At 31.4% G+C, this 17,152-nt stretch overlaps 1 protein-coding gene across 1 annotated transcript; it reads right to left on the bottom strand.

Annotated features, from left to right (window-relative positions):
* Positions 1-13,066: 13,066 nt before the first annotated feature.
* On the bottom strand, positions 13,067-15,619 carry LOC134725456 (chitin-binding domain protein cbd-1-like). Its single transcript, XM_063589278.1, has 4 exons — positions 15,457-15,619; positions 14,636-14,696; positions 14,204-14,275; positions 13,067-13,330 (listed from the first exon to the last, which is right to left on the bottom strand). Exons 2-4 carry the CDS (start codon positions 14,694-14,696, stop codon positions 13,182-13,184), a joined length of 282 nt encoding a protein of 93 aa, XP_063445348.1. The 5' UTR covers positions 15,457-15,619; the 3' UTR covers positions 13,067-13,181.
* Positions 15,620-17,152: the final 1,533 nt, after the last annotated feature.

Below are 17,152 nucleotides of genomic sequence, written 5' to 3' on the forward strand. Positions count from 1 at the left end.
ACCATTGTACTTTCGCTGTCAGTAAACTTGCTGTTTTCATTAATTTCCACGTGAAATCTAATGCATACATGATGAGATATTACACACAACAAAACATTATATCTGAAATTAATATATTTCTAGCTATATTCATAATTTTTTGTTTACCTTTTATGTCTGTTTGTTTTGTTCACACATTGTTGTCAAAATAATGAAATAGTATGCGACTGCCATACAATTAAAGTTTGAGCAAGCTATGAAACCAGGTTTAATTAACCATTTTCTACAAAAGAAATGCCTTTACCAAGTCAGGAATATGACAGTCGTTATCCATTCGTTTGGTGTGTTTTAGCTTTTGATTTTGCCATTTGATTAGAGACTTTCCGTTTTGAATTTTTCTCGGAGTCAGTATTTTTGTGATTACTTTTTTTCTAAAAAGATCATTATTTAAAATTTTCAACTCGACATTATACAGACAGTGAATTATGAATGCCAAATAATTAGAATAGATAAGCTTCTCTTAAGGGAGTACAAAGGACTGTCTTTTGAAATACTGCAAAATAGTTACTTTCTTTTGCAGCCATACACGAATTATTAATTCATATATTTCATATAATTTTCCTTAGCACAAATATGACATATACTTTTCCTTAGCACAAACATGACACACACATTGATCTTTAACACAAACATGACATATCCTTTTGAAGGAGTGTTTTCAGGAGGAACTCCAGTTGCTATTAAACAAAAGAAATGGAACTCTTTATTAGAGACGGTAAAAGGCTTATTCCGTTAATGTGTTTATGTTGGCTATAAAAGTTTAATGAATGTGCATATTTAGTCTATTGTGGTCGGTGCAAGTACATGTGGATTTTTATTTTTTTTTATTGTGAGGCATCAATTTGCTTCAGTTTCTATATATAAATAATACTTGTCTAATGAGTAAAGACAACAGAGTTGGTGTGTTCGAATAACATTTTTTTACTAAAAGTACTTGACGACACACTTTACAAGTGAATCTTTTACTTCAAAAAAGCATCAATTTTTTGTCAGTTTTAGTCTGCCCTTCTACGAAATATCTAATTAGAATTCTTCTTTTAATTTTTGAACTTTCGAAACCTCCCTTTAATAACCGATCAGATAATAGTTTTAAGTTCACAAAAGAAAGGATAAAAGTACATAACATGAAGCGCAGTAGCACGTATTTAATATTGAGAATGGAAATTGGGAATGTGTCAAAGAGACAACAACCCGACCAAAGAAAAAAAAAAAAAAACAACAGCAGAAGGTCACCAACAGGTCTTCAATATAGCGAGAAATTCCCGCACCCGGTTCAAGAGAAGTCTTAGTCTGATGTCAGCTCCAGACTTCAATAAAACTGACTGAAAGATTATGATTTCATCATATGAACATCAGGCACAATCCTTCCCGTTAGGAGTTTAGTATCATACCATCATAACATATATGAGAAAAACATAACCCGTGTCATGCCAACAAATGGTTTTTTTTTTTAATGAATGTGTTTAGTTCCGATGCAAAGACCCTATAAGTAAATCAATATTAACGCCAAAATATGCAATCTTTAATGACCCGACAACAGTTTCGTAACTATATCCCTTCTTAATAAGTTTATTCAAAAGTTTTATTAGTTTCTGAGGGGAATACTGACACCGTTGTGCTTTATAAAGAATATTTCCATAAAAAAATGGATGTGAAATACCTGAACGTATAAGAAGGCTGCATATTGAGCTTTATTTACGAATGATGTCCTTATACCGATGATACAATTTAGTAAATGTTTTGACTAGCTTGTGATATCGAAAACCCTGGTGTTATAATTTTTCAGTTATACATAAATTTGTCTTTTTAAATACAACTGGCATATCAAGATCGAAATGATGCTATGTGAATAAATATATCCGTTTTTAAAAACTAGATTCACAGCGCGTCATCACTATTATGGCTTCCATTTCTCGCTAATGAAAAATAGATGGCGTAATGGGGAGATAATTGTAACAAAGTAGAATCTTTACTGTTTATACTCTCATTCAAAACATAGCTCACATGTCAGTCCTTGAATGTTTTTATCAATAACTGCTTTTGCAAATCAAAAAGTTGACATTTAAAGTCTATTAAAAAAAATATAGAAGTGCACTTATTTCATCAATAAATCGTTTAGCAAATTATAAATCTGACATCTACAGTCCAAGGATAAATTTTAAAAAGTGCATTTTTATACATTTTAACAAATCTGACAATATAAGTGACACTAGAGGACAAGTGGTATGATGTTTCAATTCTTTAAAGCTTAATAATTATACAATAAACATATGTTCGCCTTGATACCTCTTTAAAACTGAAAATGTTGTGGCTGGTGACATTTACATAATGTAATAAATGAATGTAGTGTTCTATATATAAATTGTTAGCTAGTCTGAATTAATAAGAAATCAGCTACATTAGGAGTTATATAAAAGAGCAAATTACATTCAATTTTTCCACCTGACACAAGCTTTAACTTCAATTTCTAGAGCACAGCAACAATTGATAAACATTTCACAATAAATATCCGATATTATTCCATAGCAATATAATATTTCCCACAGAAAGTACCAAAAATTAGCGTGCAATAAATTCCAATATTGCACTATTGCAATAAATCTTCCGAATTCATGACGTCATCAACGACAAAATCGCAGTATAAACCAATTTTTACTTTCAAATATTATATTGATATACAATATAAATTAATTTCATGAATATTGTCACTCGCAGAACATATATAGCACTCGCAAGCTCTTGTAATATAAGTTAAATTCTACTCGCGACATTATTCCCTAATATTCATGCAATAACCCTATAGTATTAAATTATTTAGCTTTTACAAAATATGAAAAATAATTAATTTTGAAAAAATTGTCAAATGATCATCAAGTTTCTTATTTGTTTTCTTCTTGATTAATAATATTAATTTGCGTATTGTTATTCGTTTACTTTTCTACATTGGCTACAGGTATAGGGGGAGGGTTGAGATCATATAAACATGTTTAACCCTGCCGCAATTTTGCCCCTAACCCAAGTCAGGAGCCTCTGGCCTTTGTTAGATTAGTATGATTTTTAACTTTTGTTTCTTTTGTATAATTCGGAGTTTAGTATGACGTCCATAATCACTGAACTGGTATACATATTTTGAAGGGGCAAGCTGAAAGACGCCTCTGGTGCGGGAGTTCTCGTTACATTGAAAACCCATTGGTGTCCTTCGGCTGTTGTATGCTCTATGGTCGGGTTGTTGTTGTTGTTGTTGTTGTTACTTTGACACATTTCCAATTTCCTTTCTTGATTTTACATGTAACATTTCCATCTAAACACGCTACTAATAATTTATGTATTTTGTTTGGTTCTAGGATGATTCTTAAAAAGAATACTATACAGAGGTTTATTTTCTGATACTGTGGATTCGTAGCTACCAATTTTCAAGGATTAAGGAAAAAAATGTATTTTTGATGAAAATGTGATTACTTGGTTTTTCAAAAATGCATGCAATCTGATAGAAGGTCTGTACTTCATCGATATTACCCAATAAATCCACGAAAATCGGTATCCCACGAAAAACAATCCACAGTATCTAATTGGTGCAAATTTATATGGCACAATTTATTTGCAAGGGTTTTTCATCTTATTCTTAACACTTATTCTAAAATAAAGGCAAGAAGATTTTTGTTGATTTGTTAAATTAACAAAAGTAAACTGCTTACAAAATAAACCATATACAAGACAATAACTACGGATTCATCATTATTCGAGAGATACCATTTTTGTGGATTTCATGAGTAAAGCTGAACCAAGAATTTTAATGGTCAATGAAGGATTAAACTTTCTATATACTTAAATGCAAAGTTCGCCAAAACAACAAAATCAAATATCCACCTAAATATAATCTTTTGTAAATCAACGGAAATATGTAGCCACAGGTATTGAATCTATAGTAACTTAACTGTTTACGATATATAAAAGTTGATTTACTTATTGGGTAAGCGACTGTTTTGATCAATTTTGTATAATACTTTCATTTTTTTTAAATCGAGGAACATAATTTAGATTAAACATTCTATTCAAATTAACACAAACAGTAATACTCAATATTTTGAAGATACAGGAACCCAAACATGATTTGTCTAAATGCAAAACCAAAATATACGATTGATTAATTTTTGTTTGCTTAGTTACCCATAGTGTCTGTATTGTCAGAATTTACAATTGCTGTGAATGAGATGGACTTTAGTTCCATACAACTTGCAGTACCTTATGTCAAATCTATACCCCAAACAAAACAGAGTTGCAGTATACCCAACGTTCCACGTATTTTATCTATCCAAGGGTTAAGGGCAATAAAAAAAAACGTTGTTTGTGTTCTTTAAAATTTTATATAAATATTTTAGAGAAATAAAAGCGTGAGTGCAAATGCTAAGCAATTTCCTAAAGAGTTAATATTTCCAAGGGGCACAACTCTTGTAAAAATATTTGATCAGCACTGATTTAAAAAATAGTCCGAGACATTGCTGAAATAAATCTTTGACAAAGGATTCATAAACATCTGGTAATAAGTTTACCCGGGAGAGCGCTACAATGCAATTTTTCATTTAATTTGTGAAGCTTTATGTAAATGTAGAAACTTTTGATTTATCTGTTATGATAATCATCTTTTTAGTTTCAAAATAAAATGTAGCTATGTTATTAAAGGCAAATGTAGTATACCCCTTTTTAATAGTCATTAATCGATTTAACTGATATAAATCTGGGTCAAGAACAAAAACACATCAACTATAAGAGGAAAACAACGTTACAACAGAAACACTGAACTGATACAAAAACAAACATCAAAATACATTGAAACGGACTAAGTGTTTGGTATGACGATACTTTTCACCTCTGTTCTCGTACTATGAACAACAAAATTATTTATTTTGTAAAACAATATTTCTGTACTCCATTTTTACCTAACAAAAAATATATTTAAAAGTATTTACCTGTGTATGCTATTTTATTTGGCGGCATTTTGTTCAAGGTAATGGCTGTCTTTCTGAATTTTACATCTCACTCCCTTTTATTCGATTAATTGTGTACTTACATTGTGTCATAGATTTATTCGTTCAGTATATATTTACTTTATTTTAGAGAAATAAAAGCGTGAGTGCAAATGCTAAGCAATTTCCTAAAGAGTTAATATTTCCAAGGGGCACAACTCTTGTAAAAATATTTGATCAGCACTGATTTAAAAAATAGTCCGAGACATTGCTGAAATAAATCTTTGACAAAGGATTCATAAACATCTGGTAATAAGTTTACCCGGGAGAGCGCTACAATGCAATTTTTCATTTAATTTGTGAAGCTTTATGTAAATGTAGAAACTTTTGATTTATCTGTTATGATAATCATCTTTTTAGTTTCAAAATAAAATGTAGCTATGTTATTAAAGGCAAATGTAGTATACCCCTTTTTAATAGTCATTAATCGATTTAACTGATATAAATCTGGGTCAAGAACAAAAACACATCAACTATAAGAGGAAAACAACGTTACAACAGAAACACTGAACTGATACAAAAACAAACATCAAAATACATTGAAACGGACTAAGTGTTTGGTATGACGATACTTTTCACCTCTGTTCTCGTACTATGAACAACAAAATTATTTATTTTGTAAAACAATATTTCTGTACTCCATTTTTACCTAACAAAAAATATATTTAAAAGTATTTACCTGTGTATGCTATTTTATTTGGCGGCATTTTGTTCAAGGTAATGGCTGTCTTTCTGAATTTTACATCTCACTCCCTTTTATTCGATTAATTGTGTACTTACATTGTGTCATAGATTTATTCGTTCAGTATATATTTACTTTGTTGAATATGTTTTTTGATTGAGTTGAGCCATTTCAATTGATATTTTATAGTGTGTCTTTCTATGTTGGGATTTTACACTTTTGTTTCAGGTAAGGGTGAAGATAGGCGTCATTTAAATCGTTTATACATGCTGAATTTGTTTGCACCTGTCCTAACTCAGGAACCTGTTGTTCAGTGGTTGTCGTTTTGTTATTAGTATGACAATTATTAATACATTCATTCGCATATATATCTTCATAAAATGAATGTCGATCTTCTCACAAAAATTGTTGAAAATGTGAGTACAGTACAACCTTTATGATTTAAAAAAGAAAAATAGAATAGGTAAGTATATAGGCGAATGTACTAGATTTATTTATGATCTGATGGAAAAGATGGAGAAAGACGACATTCCTGGACTTCAACTTTTAGTCGCTTTTGAAAAAGCTTTCGACACGATCGGTTGGTCTTTTATACTAGTCTTTGCAGTTTTATGGCTTTGACCATACATTTATAAGTTGGATTAAGGCATGTTGTGATGCCTCTAGTGCAGTGTTAAACAACGGATATATTTCAGCAATTCTTTTTATTGAAAAGAGGGGTTCGTCAAGGGATCTTCTGTCACCTTATCTATTTATTTTAGTTTTGGAACTACTATTAAAAATGACCCTGGTGTTGCTGGGGTAACAATTAATGACTCTGAATTTTTATTAAGTCAATATGCTGATGATTCTTCCTAAGTCCCTGATGCCATATGGATTGGGTTAAAAAAGGGTAGTATGGAAAAACTTTTTCAAGAAAAAAACTGTGATGGCGGTCTTAGGATGCCTAATGTTTACTATTTTTGCTATATTGTAAAAATGTCTTGGCTGTATAAATGACTCCCAAAATGACTCTCCTTGGAAAGTTTTGCTGCTTAGTTGTACACAAAAAGGGGGGGGCAACATTTTACCTTTAAGCCAGGAAGGATTGCTTTATTTAGCAAAAGAAGTCAATCTCTTTTGGCATGATATCCTGGTAAATTTTTCAAAATTGAAAAATAAATTGAAAGTTGAAAACAATACCGATTTTCTGGCCCATTCCATATGGCTAAATCCAAACATCAAAATGGATGAAAAGATGATTTTGAATGGTACATATATTGCAAAATTGTATATTTTTTATCATTGATCTGGTGTCAGATAATGATACATTATTCTCATATAAAGAATTTGAGAAAAAATATAATATCAATACTAATTTTGTAGAGTTTTATGGTATTTTAAGCGATATTCCAAATAGATGGAAAAGTAGGATAGAAGGTAGTTCTAAACTTGATAATATTGAAAATATATTAGTAGATAAAGTAAAAAAACAGAATTAAAATCTTGCAATTTTTTCTATAATTTATTTCTGAAGGATAATAAAGTATTATCACTATCTTCCCATAACAAATGGGAAATGGACTTAAATATACAGATTTAAAGATTGGAATGTTATTTATTCCATGCCCTTCATTATAACCAAAAATTCATTTTTACAAAATTTTCAATTCAAGATTGTTCATTTTCCATTGTTCATTGCCACTTTTTCTAGCCTTCGGGAACAACTTCGGGAAGGGTTCTAATTTTTTTGCGTCCGATTTTGAGGGTTCGTATTGAGTTCGTATCACGATCCTCACCATCGTTATGTCACCGGGAATGCATCTTTAAACATCGTATTGCATTCGTGTTTTCGTCGTTTCCATCGGGCAGTTTTGACATTACGATATCTACACGAATGAATCACGAAGCTACCCGAGGGTCTTACGTTGGCAACAAGACTTCGTGAAGACCTCGTAATCCCGTCGTGTTGCCATCGAATAAAAGTATGAAGGCGACAAGATGGAACTACGACGGCAATAAACCCAGCTAAATGTAAGTTAATTTTCGCGCTAAAATACATTTAAAGTGCCATATGCGCGATATGCACTGGTCAGTCTAATACGACAGTTAAGAAAGACGTTCACAAAACATGGAGCTCATATCATATGATTCTTTGAGAACAAGAAGGGCGACAGAGTTGTTTTTATTAATTCAAATGGAACAAGAAGAGCAGCTATTACAGGCTCAGGACTTACTTTTACAAGTAAAATACATTTTTTTGGTCAATTTTTCCTATCAAGTAACTTAATGAAAATTATAAACGCGCCTCGTACACCAACACTGCAGGTACATGTATATAGGGAAACCAACTTTTTCTTCATTATTCTGATTTTTTATGTATCTTCTGAGTTGTTGTCACACGCATGTTTACTCCATAACCATTTTGTTTTCTATATGTCATATTTTTCCGCATTTGTTGCTTTCCCCACATCCTTCCTTCTGTCTATATTATTATGATATTGTCCTGGAAAGAGCTCTTTTTGAATAAAAGAGATCAACGAACCCATTACCTTACCTTTAAGATAGATCAATATACATGGGCATAATTATGGGTGATTATTCAGACTAGTGCACACATTTTACAGTTCAAACAAGGCAATGCCGAGCGTGACATCCCCTCGTATGTAACGTTTGGGGACAAATATGGACAGTATATTTGTATATGACTCATGCAGAAAATGATTAATTCTTTTGAAGAAATCAACCAAACATACAGTAACTGGAAATACCTTTAATATTGTCATTAGCACTAGCAGGTAAAAAAATGAGCAACCAATTTCCTGTGTATTATGCTATTTCAAGGAGAAAACGTACAAAATGTCAAATCATTACAAGGAGGAACAATATACCAAGTGTGGTTAAAATCTTTTGAAGCACATAAGTTTTATAGTGTCTACAAGGGTTATATTGCCTTGTATTACAACTGCCACTTTGACCTTGATCTTTGAACTTTAAAGTCAAGAGCGCTCTAGATATTCCTAACGAGTAACACCATACCAAGTTTTGAGCATTTTGGTTTTGGAGTGTCCATAACAATTTTATCTACACGCAACTTACATGTAGTAGGCGAGGGGATAATAAACTAAGTTTATAAGAATTAGACAAAAAGATCGATTTCCCGCCATGCATCGTAAACTGTACACGACGTCTTTTAAACATCGTATGGCCATCGCGACATCATTGGTATCCATCGTGTAGCCTTCGTGATCCTTCGTGTAGGCTTCTGCTGAGATATGAAGCTTGAATACCCGTCTTCGGTTAACCTTTGTATGTCCATCTTTTGTTATCGTATATAATTTCGGCACCATCGTATTGACTTCGTTATTCATCGTACTGGCTTCGGTCACTTTTTGGTATTTTAACAACATCGGGACCAACTTCGTACGAACTTACAATTTTCTCATTCGGGTGTCCATCGTATATAAAAATCGAGACAGTGTGACGCGGGCATAAAAGTTAAGTGACAAGTATGACGGACTGGATATAACACGAAATAATGTAACATCTATGTCTTCATCGCATATTTTCAATATTAGAAAAACAAACATGTTTGATAAAAAGTTTTAACACGTTATAACAATGTATCTTATTAAACTTAAAGTGATTAAAAAGAAGTTATCGACAAAATTGTTATAAGAGTTAAAGGAAATAATTTCGAAGTGATTAAAATAAACTCAGGCAATAGAGGGAAAAAATAAAAATAAAGGTGCATAGATGCCGCAAATTCTAACTTGTTTTGCTTTGTTTTGATCTTCGTTTGATTGAAACATGACAAAAGTTTGCTTTGAAAAGGGTAAAACCACAAACATACTGAACTCCGAGGAAAATTCAAAAAGGAAATCCCCAATTAATTAGGCGTAATGAAACAGCTTCTAGAAAGGTTATTGACTTTTTTTCCTGAATTAACTTTTATAGTATATAATTTTTCTTTATGTCATTGACAAATTCAAACTGCATTTTTTTGTCAACATGTAAAAAATAAAACAGTACAAATATCAAATTTCAAGGAAAATTCTGGATAGAAAGTTCTCTAGCAAATAACGAAATCAAAAGCTTAAACACATCAAATGAATGGACCAAAGATATTTAAATAGAAAGAAATTACACTTGAGTACGCAATTTTATATTTCTTATGATAGATGAGATAGAAAAATAAATTATCGCGATTTAATAATTATACCGCTGATATAACACGGGCGACGGGAGATATCTGAAATGCACTATTGAAACAGCAATGATAGCTATAAGACACGATAAAGTCTCCCACAAAAGAGTTTCAAGCTCAATTTGTCACGGATCTAGTGAAGTTTTTGACTTTAAACAGAAGCTAAGATTGTCTGTCATAAACACCAAATTTTCCAAATACGTTTTTAACATGAAAAAAGATAACTCCTTTCTTTGAACAAGAACATGTGGCAGGTAACAACATTGACGGTACCAATTATTTTGCAAAAGATGTGCATTTAGGTTTAACTGGTTTTATGTAAGGCCCGCTGGAACAGGCACAATATAATGACTAATAGGTCGAGTAAAGCTCACATAGTACATCTTCGCTAGCCAAGGGTTACGATCCACTCCTGCTCTCTTCGCCCTTGGCGGATTGAGCCAACATTTGTTATAACAATGTTGCGCCATCTATCGGAAGACAAAAATCACGCCCATTCCGAATGCATTATTCTTGACCAATGGTAGCACTTGAATTCTTCAGTTTGGAGGTAAAAACACGGTAGCGTCTGATTTCTACGCACTTGGTAAAGCCGGAAATGAAAGTATACGTCAACATTCATGCATGTGTGCATGAAACATACACTGGAATTCTATTGGTTGATTAAAAACATTCAAGTTGTCACGATATAGTCGTATGTTTCGGGATGTACAAACTTATTGCACAATAAACACGTTGTAATTGTTTACAAACACTTTCTTCGTTTACACGTGATCATATTATATGCGCTTTATGATTGGATGCAGCGATTTTTGACTGCACCCAATCAAAATCCTTACCTTGCGTCTTCAAAGTTTATCTCAATCCGCCAAGGGTGAAGAGAGCGGGAGTGGATCGTAACCATTGGCTAGCGAAGATGACATAGTATTACTCTCCAGAAAAACAAATGCTCGTATAACAAAGTCTTTGAATTAATAAGCGACCCCAGTCCCTCCTCACTCCAAAACATGAACCTAGTATGATATGGTTAATTGTCTGAGAAATTTTGAAAAACTTTGATATGGAGTTAAGGAAGAATTGCGGGTTCACAATGGGTGTCCCAGATACAATAATGGCATAATCCAAGACTGCTCAAAGAAAGTTCGAATGTGAGTTTCGGACAATACAAAATTCTAAGTCATGCCAAAATGAAACCGAAAAATTTTTGAATTAAAAAATGAAAAACGAGGACAAGTTCATCTGCAAAAAAATCAAAATTTGAACAAATTCTGTTTAACACTTTAGTAGCGTTTGCGGAAACAAAGGGAACACAAAGACGAACAAATCGACTTCGACTTCGACAACACTGTATACACCCGCTCTATAAAAATATTCAGTTTTATTTAAAACAAAATACAAAAGAAAGTATTACAAACCCCTGCTATAGATAGACATTACAGTTACATCATTTTTCAGTTTAACAATCAAGTGTTCAATGCACTTTGAAATGAGATTTGGCCAACCATGAAATATATTGAACAGGTACGATAACACTATTCATTTCCTCTATTTGCTATTCCGTTGGCAGAGAAAAAAAAGATGTATGAAAACAAGTATAAACATTTGTCCCCGAATTTAAATTTTTAATGGTGTTGTGTGTGTTACATTTTAATGTTGTGTCGTTGTTCTCTTCTTATATTTAATGCGTTTCCAACAGTTTTGAACAGCGGTATTCTACTGTTGCCTTTATTGAATCTTGAAATCAGCAACACCAGAAAATACGTATAATTTTATTTAAACAAAATACTCAAGGAAATATTAAACATTTCCCCTGCTATTTATAGGCAATGCTATAACATCCTTCTCCGGTTTAAACTTCAAGTGATCATTGAGTGTATCTTTCCGATCACACTTTGGATTGAAACTCAATCAGTCATAAATATTGAACAATAGGCATAACGTGTCTATTCACTTCCATTAGACATGTCGTTGTCTGAAACAGTAATAAGCAAGTGTGAAAACAAGTTTTATCCTTTGACCCCGGATTTTAATTTGTCATGAGCAGCATGATGGCTGTCGATGGGATAAAAGTTTGGATTTTACTGCAGTTTCCTTTGTTGAATATTTTTTTATTTCAGGTCTTGGGTGTTTACTATGTAACTGTTCTCTTTCTAATGAAATCCGTTCGGTCATGAACTAAATATATTATTTGTACTTTCTGATTATAATTTAAAGTAATGTTTTACTCGGTAAGACGAGACACATTTAACTATTTGCTATGATAGAGTGTAAAAGCACCGGTATGAATAATTGATAGTTTTTGCACGATATACATCAGATCAGAGGAGAGGAGACTGTTAAATTTCTGAAGTGCCTAAAATAGTCTTTGATTTTTTTGTCTGTCGTCTGTAATTTGAACATTGTTTTCGATATGAATGGCTTCTAATTGTTTCATTCAAAAAGACAAAGGCAAAGAAGTAATGAGCAACTGTTATTCTGAGTTCGTTCTTATTATGAAGAAAGTTTTGACCGTGTTGCGTTGGTTTTATTCATAAAACATAAGTTCCATATTTTCAATGAAACAATTATCCACCAAAGTTCACATGAAATGAATAAAAGCAATTTTAAATGCCCTGTACTAATTCAGGTAAATGGTCATTGTTATAGTATAGTTCGTCTCTGTGTAGGTTACATTTGAACATTGTGTTTCTGTTGTGTCGTTTGTCTCCTTTGATATTTGAGTGTGAATTTGCATTGCTATAAGACGTTTCACGGTACTTATCTATCTTTAATCATTCGTTTAGTTTTGATGTTATATTTTTTATTTTCGTCGGATATTGTCTAATACTTAATTCGATTCGTTGTTCTCCTCTTATATTCGATGCGTTTTCCTCAGTTTTAGTTTGTAACCCGGATTTGGTGTTATTTTCTATCGATTTATGAGTTTTGAACAGCGGTATACTACTGATATAGACAACTGTACGGCCTTCAACAATAAGAAACACTAAAATCGTATTGTCACCTATAAAGAATGATGACGTAAAAAAATTGAAACAATTTAAGTGAGAAAACGAATTCAAGAATTTATTTTTAACATGAAAAAAAAATACAAGTTGAATACATCTTGAAATATAGAACAAAATATAGAAAACAGAAAAATTTTCAAATTATTTTTATTATTCTGTACAGAAGTTACTCATGCTTCAGTTACAGTTTGTACTTAATCAAATGTTCTCAATCTAACATTCCAAAGTCAAGTATTAAAATAACTTCATGGCCAGTCGCATGTTTTTATTGCTTGGTTCCATACTAGACTCCCCGAACATGGCATGTTCACAGGTTTCTTCCACACACATTGATAGTATGCATGCTTGTTGCATGTATCTGCATAGAATTCTCCATGTTTACATGGCGTTGGACCTAAAAATGAAAGTGCAACAAAATATTGATGTAGTTTTAATCATAATTTGAATTAATCCACGGACATTAAATAATATTATGTTATCTTTTTTTTTAAATGGCGTTTTCAAAATAAGAACATACAAATAGTAATAATTTAATAATCTAAAAAAGTAACGTTTAATATTTACGATTATACACTGTGTATATGCTAGGTTATTTTTAGACACATTTTATAAAATATTCAGTCGTATTTTGCGATTTGTTGCAAGATGGCAGTACTTTTATCCATCTGATGAGTAAAGCCTTTTTCAACTGCTTTTTATATTTGTTCTTATGTTGTACGGTTACACCACTGTTCCAGGATAGAGGTTGGGATCCCGCTAACATTTTAACTCCGACACAATCTGTATGTATGTGCCTATCCTAAGTCAAGTGCCTGTAATTAAGTAGTTGTCGTTTGTTTATATGTTACATACTAAGTATTTGTTTTTCGTTCATTTTTTTGTACATATATAGTGCCGTTAGCTTTTCTAGTTTGAAATGTTTTACATTACCATTTCCTGGTCTTTTATAGGTGACTATGCGGTATGTGCTTTGCTCATTGTTGAAGGCCGTACGGTGACCTATAGTTGTTAATGTCTGTGTCTTGTGGAGAGTTTTTCATTGGCAATCATACCCCATCTTCTTTTTTATATATACAGATTGACAAAACACACTACATTAATGTATTTGCTGGTATATATATATCATTATGATGAGTGGAGATGTTACATGTGTATGCACATGCTAATGATTTGTAAAACACTACATTCTAATAATGATATAACGGTCAATAAGGTAAAGTAGGTTTATAAAGCTGACGAAAAGACCATAAATAACAATTACGCTTACCTTCCATGTCACATTTACCAGATCGTCGAGTTACCGCTGGTTTAGTTGACTCTCTGAGTGTTGTGGTTGTTACTACAATTACCAATATTTTTGCCGTAAATAAGTTTTTGTCTATTTTTGCTCTTCAAAATTATTGAAATATTGGATTTCGATTTAGGTCAGTAAATTTATGAGTTGCAGTTTTTGATAACTTTAACATAAAGCTGTTAACAGGTTTCAAGGTATAGGACATTTTGACAAAATTTTTAATTGCCTATAGTTTTATATAGTACAACGTCAATTCTTTCGTGCAAAATTAATATTTTCAGACGCAAACACTACTTATCAATTCATAGAGCACAAGCAATTATGTGTAAAAATCGTTATTTAGGAAAATAAAAATCAGTGGAGCCGAGTTGAAAGAATACAAATAAAAATAAAAATAAACATTACCAATTCCGTTCAATACGAAAACTGCAATGAGGAGAGCAAGCATTCTATTCATTTTGATCATCTACAAATATAAAAAATAGTTGTATAGTTTCAACAACCCATATGTTTTTCTTTATAATTTTTTAACCTTTACTTGAAATAGCAATCCTTATTATTTTTTCATTGTTTTTTTTAAAATGAAAGGTTTCAATGTTTAATTTATGAAAAATCAACAGAAAAACATTTCCCTCCAAATTTTCAATTAATTGTATTCAAAAACAATGACACTTGGTTCAAAAAATGTTTGCAATTTCTACAGAATACGGAATGCATTAGTTTTGAAAAACCATTTAAAATAGAGTGTGTTCACTGGACTAAAAGTTTTGTTTAATATTTAAGACCGTCTTAACCTTATTTGTTGAAAAACAATATTGCATCTTTAATCTGTACAGTATTTTGATTTTACTGTATTATTAAAATAATGTTTTTATTCGTCAAATCATTGATTCTTTTATGGATAACGAATCCAATTTTAAAAGAAAAAAAATAATTACGGCAAAATCCACTGGAATGGTCAGTCGTCCATTTGTTCCGATATTCTGACGTTCTTATGCTACTTTGATTATCAACTTCTCATAACCAGTGGACATATAGTCCTAGCCAAAAAGTAGTGATTTCCTTATTGCAGTTTGAAGCTGTATTCTTGTAGCAATTCAGAAAATCAATATTTGATTCAAAAATTAAATTTATTTATTGTATTGTATTTCTGATAAGTATTGTTTAACAAATTTCAAGATTTGTTTAACAATCCCCTGATTAAAAAAATATAAAGATTTTCTTACCGTGAACAGTGTAGGTTGGATTATGTCGAGGAGAACGCTGTGTGGCTTCTTAAATACCTAAAATATACGCCCCACATGCAGTACCACGTATACAGATAAAATTACGTTCTTTTTTTCTTCTAAAAATATCTTTATTGCACTTTTTTCTTTGCAATTAGCCGAACAATCTCGTGAATTACCATGGAAAATACACAGTGAATTAATTGAATTAATATTTTTAAGTATTCAAACCTTTTTGTTAGGTATATAGTCACATGTTTACGGGAAATGTACAGTTTTGTCCGGTTTTGTTTCTAAGGATTAGAAGTTTATGATCATTGACCTGAATCTTTTGTGAAGAACTGTTTAAGGTGGCAAGATAGTATATCCTGGTCCGTAAGGGATAATTGCTGACTTCTTTAGAATTTTCACCACTTTCTAACACTGCCAAAAATTCTACTTTCACAGTTAACTGAAGTACTTTTATTTTATTATTCAAAAAATGAATTTGAATGTGTAGCGTGACCGTTTACTTGTTTTGCTATTTTCAAGAACCTAAGGCTTTTATGTCTTTTATCGTGCAGTGAATACATTTTTTTTTAATTTTAAAAAAATCATCTCTATGTTAAATAAAATTTCATATTTTTCTACACCCTATTCGACCCTCAGTTTGGGAAAGTATGTTCAGTAGATACTGTTCAGATACATTGACTAAGAAAGAGTACACAAAAGAATATCTAATGCATCCTTGAAGAGATATTACACACAACAAAAAGTATGTCTGAAAATAGTAAATTTCTAGATATTCATGATCTTTTGTTTAAACATTTTGTAACATTTTTACCTATTATATCTGTTTGTTTAGTTCACACATCGTTGTTTATATAATGAACTTTTATGCGACCTTCATACAATTGATAGGTAAAGCTAGCTATAAAACCAGGTCTAACTAACCATTTTCTACTTAAGAATATACTTTCTTTTGCTTTATATTGGTGGTGTTTTGTACACTTTTTATGCGGGACTATATATATAATAATATATTGCGTTTGTGTGTTTTGGGGCAGAAGATAGACACACCTAGCTTTAATTTAGACGTGTATATTATCTATTTATTATATACATGAATCGTTACTCGTAAAGATCCAGCGCCCTCGTGAGAGAGATCGTTGACTACTAATTATACGTTTTGATATTCATTTATACTCTATAAGTTGTTATAAGAACATTAAATCTAAAGTGAAATATATTGGTCAACAGAGTAGATGCGTTCAAAAAACAAGTTTTTACTAAGAGTACTTGACAAAACACTTTACAAGTGAATCTTTAAAACGCAATACTCCAAAAAAGCATTTATTTTGTGTCACCTTTAGTCCCCACTTCCACTAAATATCTTATTAGAATTTATTTTTTAAATTTTATAATTGTACAAGCGTTGCTGTTTTCGTTTAAAATTATATATAATTTCAAGGTTGTTACAGTTAAATCAGAATAGATTGATAGGACGGATTTTTTAAAAATCATAATCATAATGATGAAAGATAATAGTATATATATATATATCCGAAAGATTTATCGATATAACATCTAATGCTTCCTTGTGTTTCATATAGGTGATGTTTTGTATTTATGTTTTATGCGTTTATTATATATATATATAAAAAAAAACATCAATTTTTGCGTCAGTTTTACAGGAGTAGATTACCTTAGCCGTATT

Source organism: Mytilus trossulus, chromosome 7, assembly GCF_036588685.1.
Source record: "Mytilus trossulus isolate FHL-02 chromosome 7, PNRI_Mtr1.1.1.hap1, whole genome shotgun sequence".
Lineage (NCBI taxonomy): Eukaryota > Metazoa > Mollusca > Bivalvia > Mytilida > Mytilidae > Mytilus > Mytilus trossulus.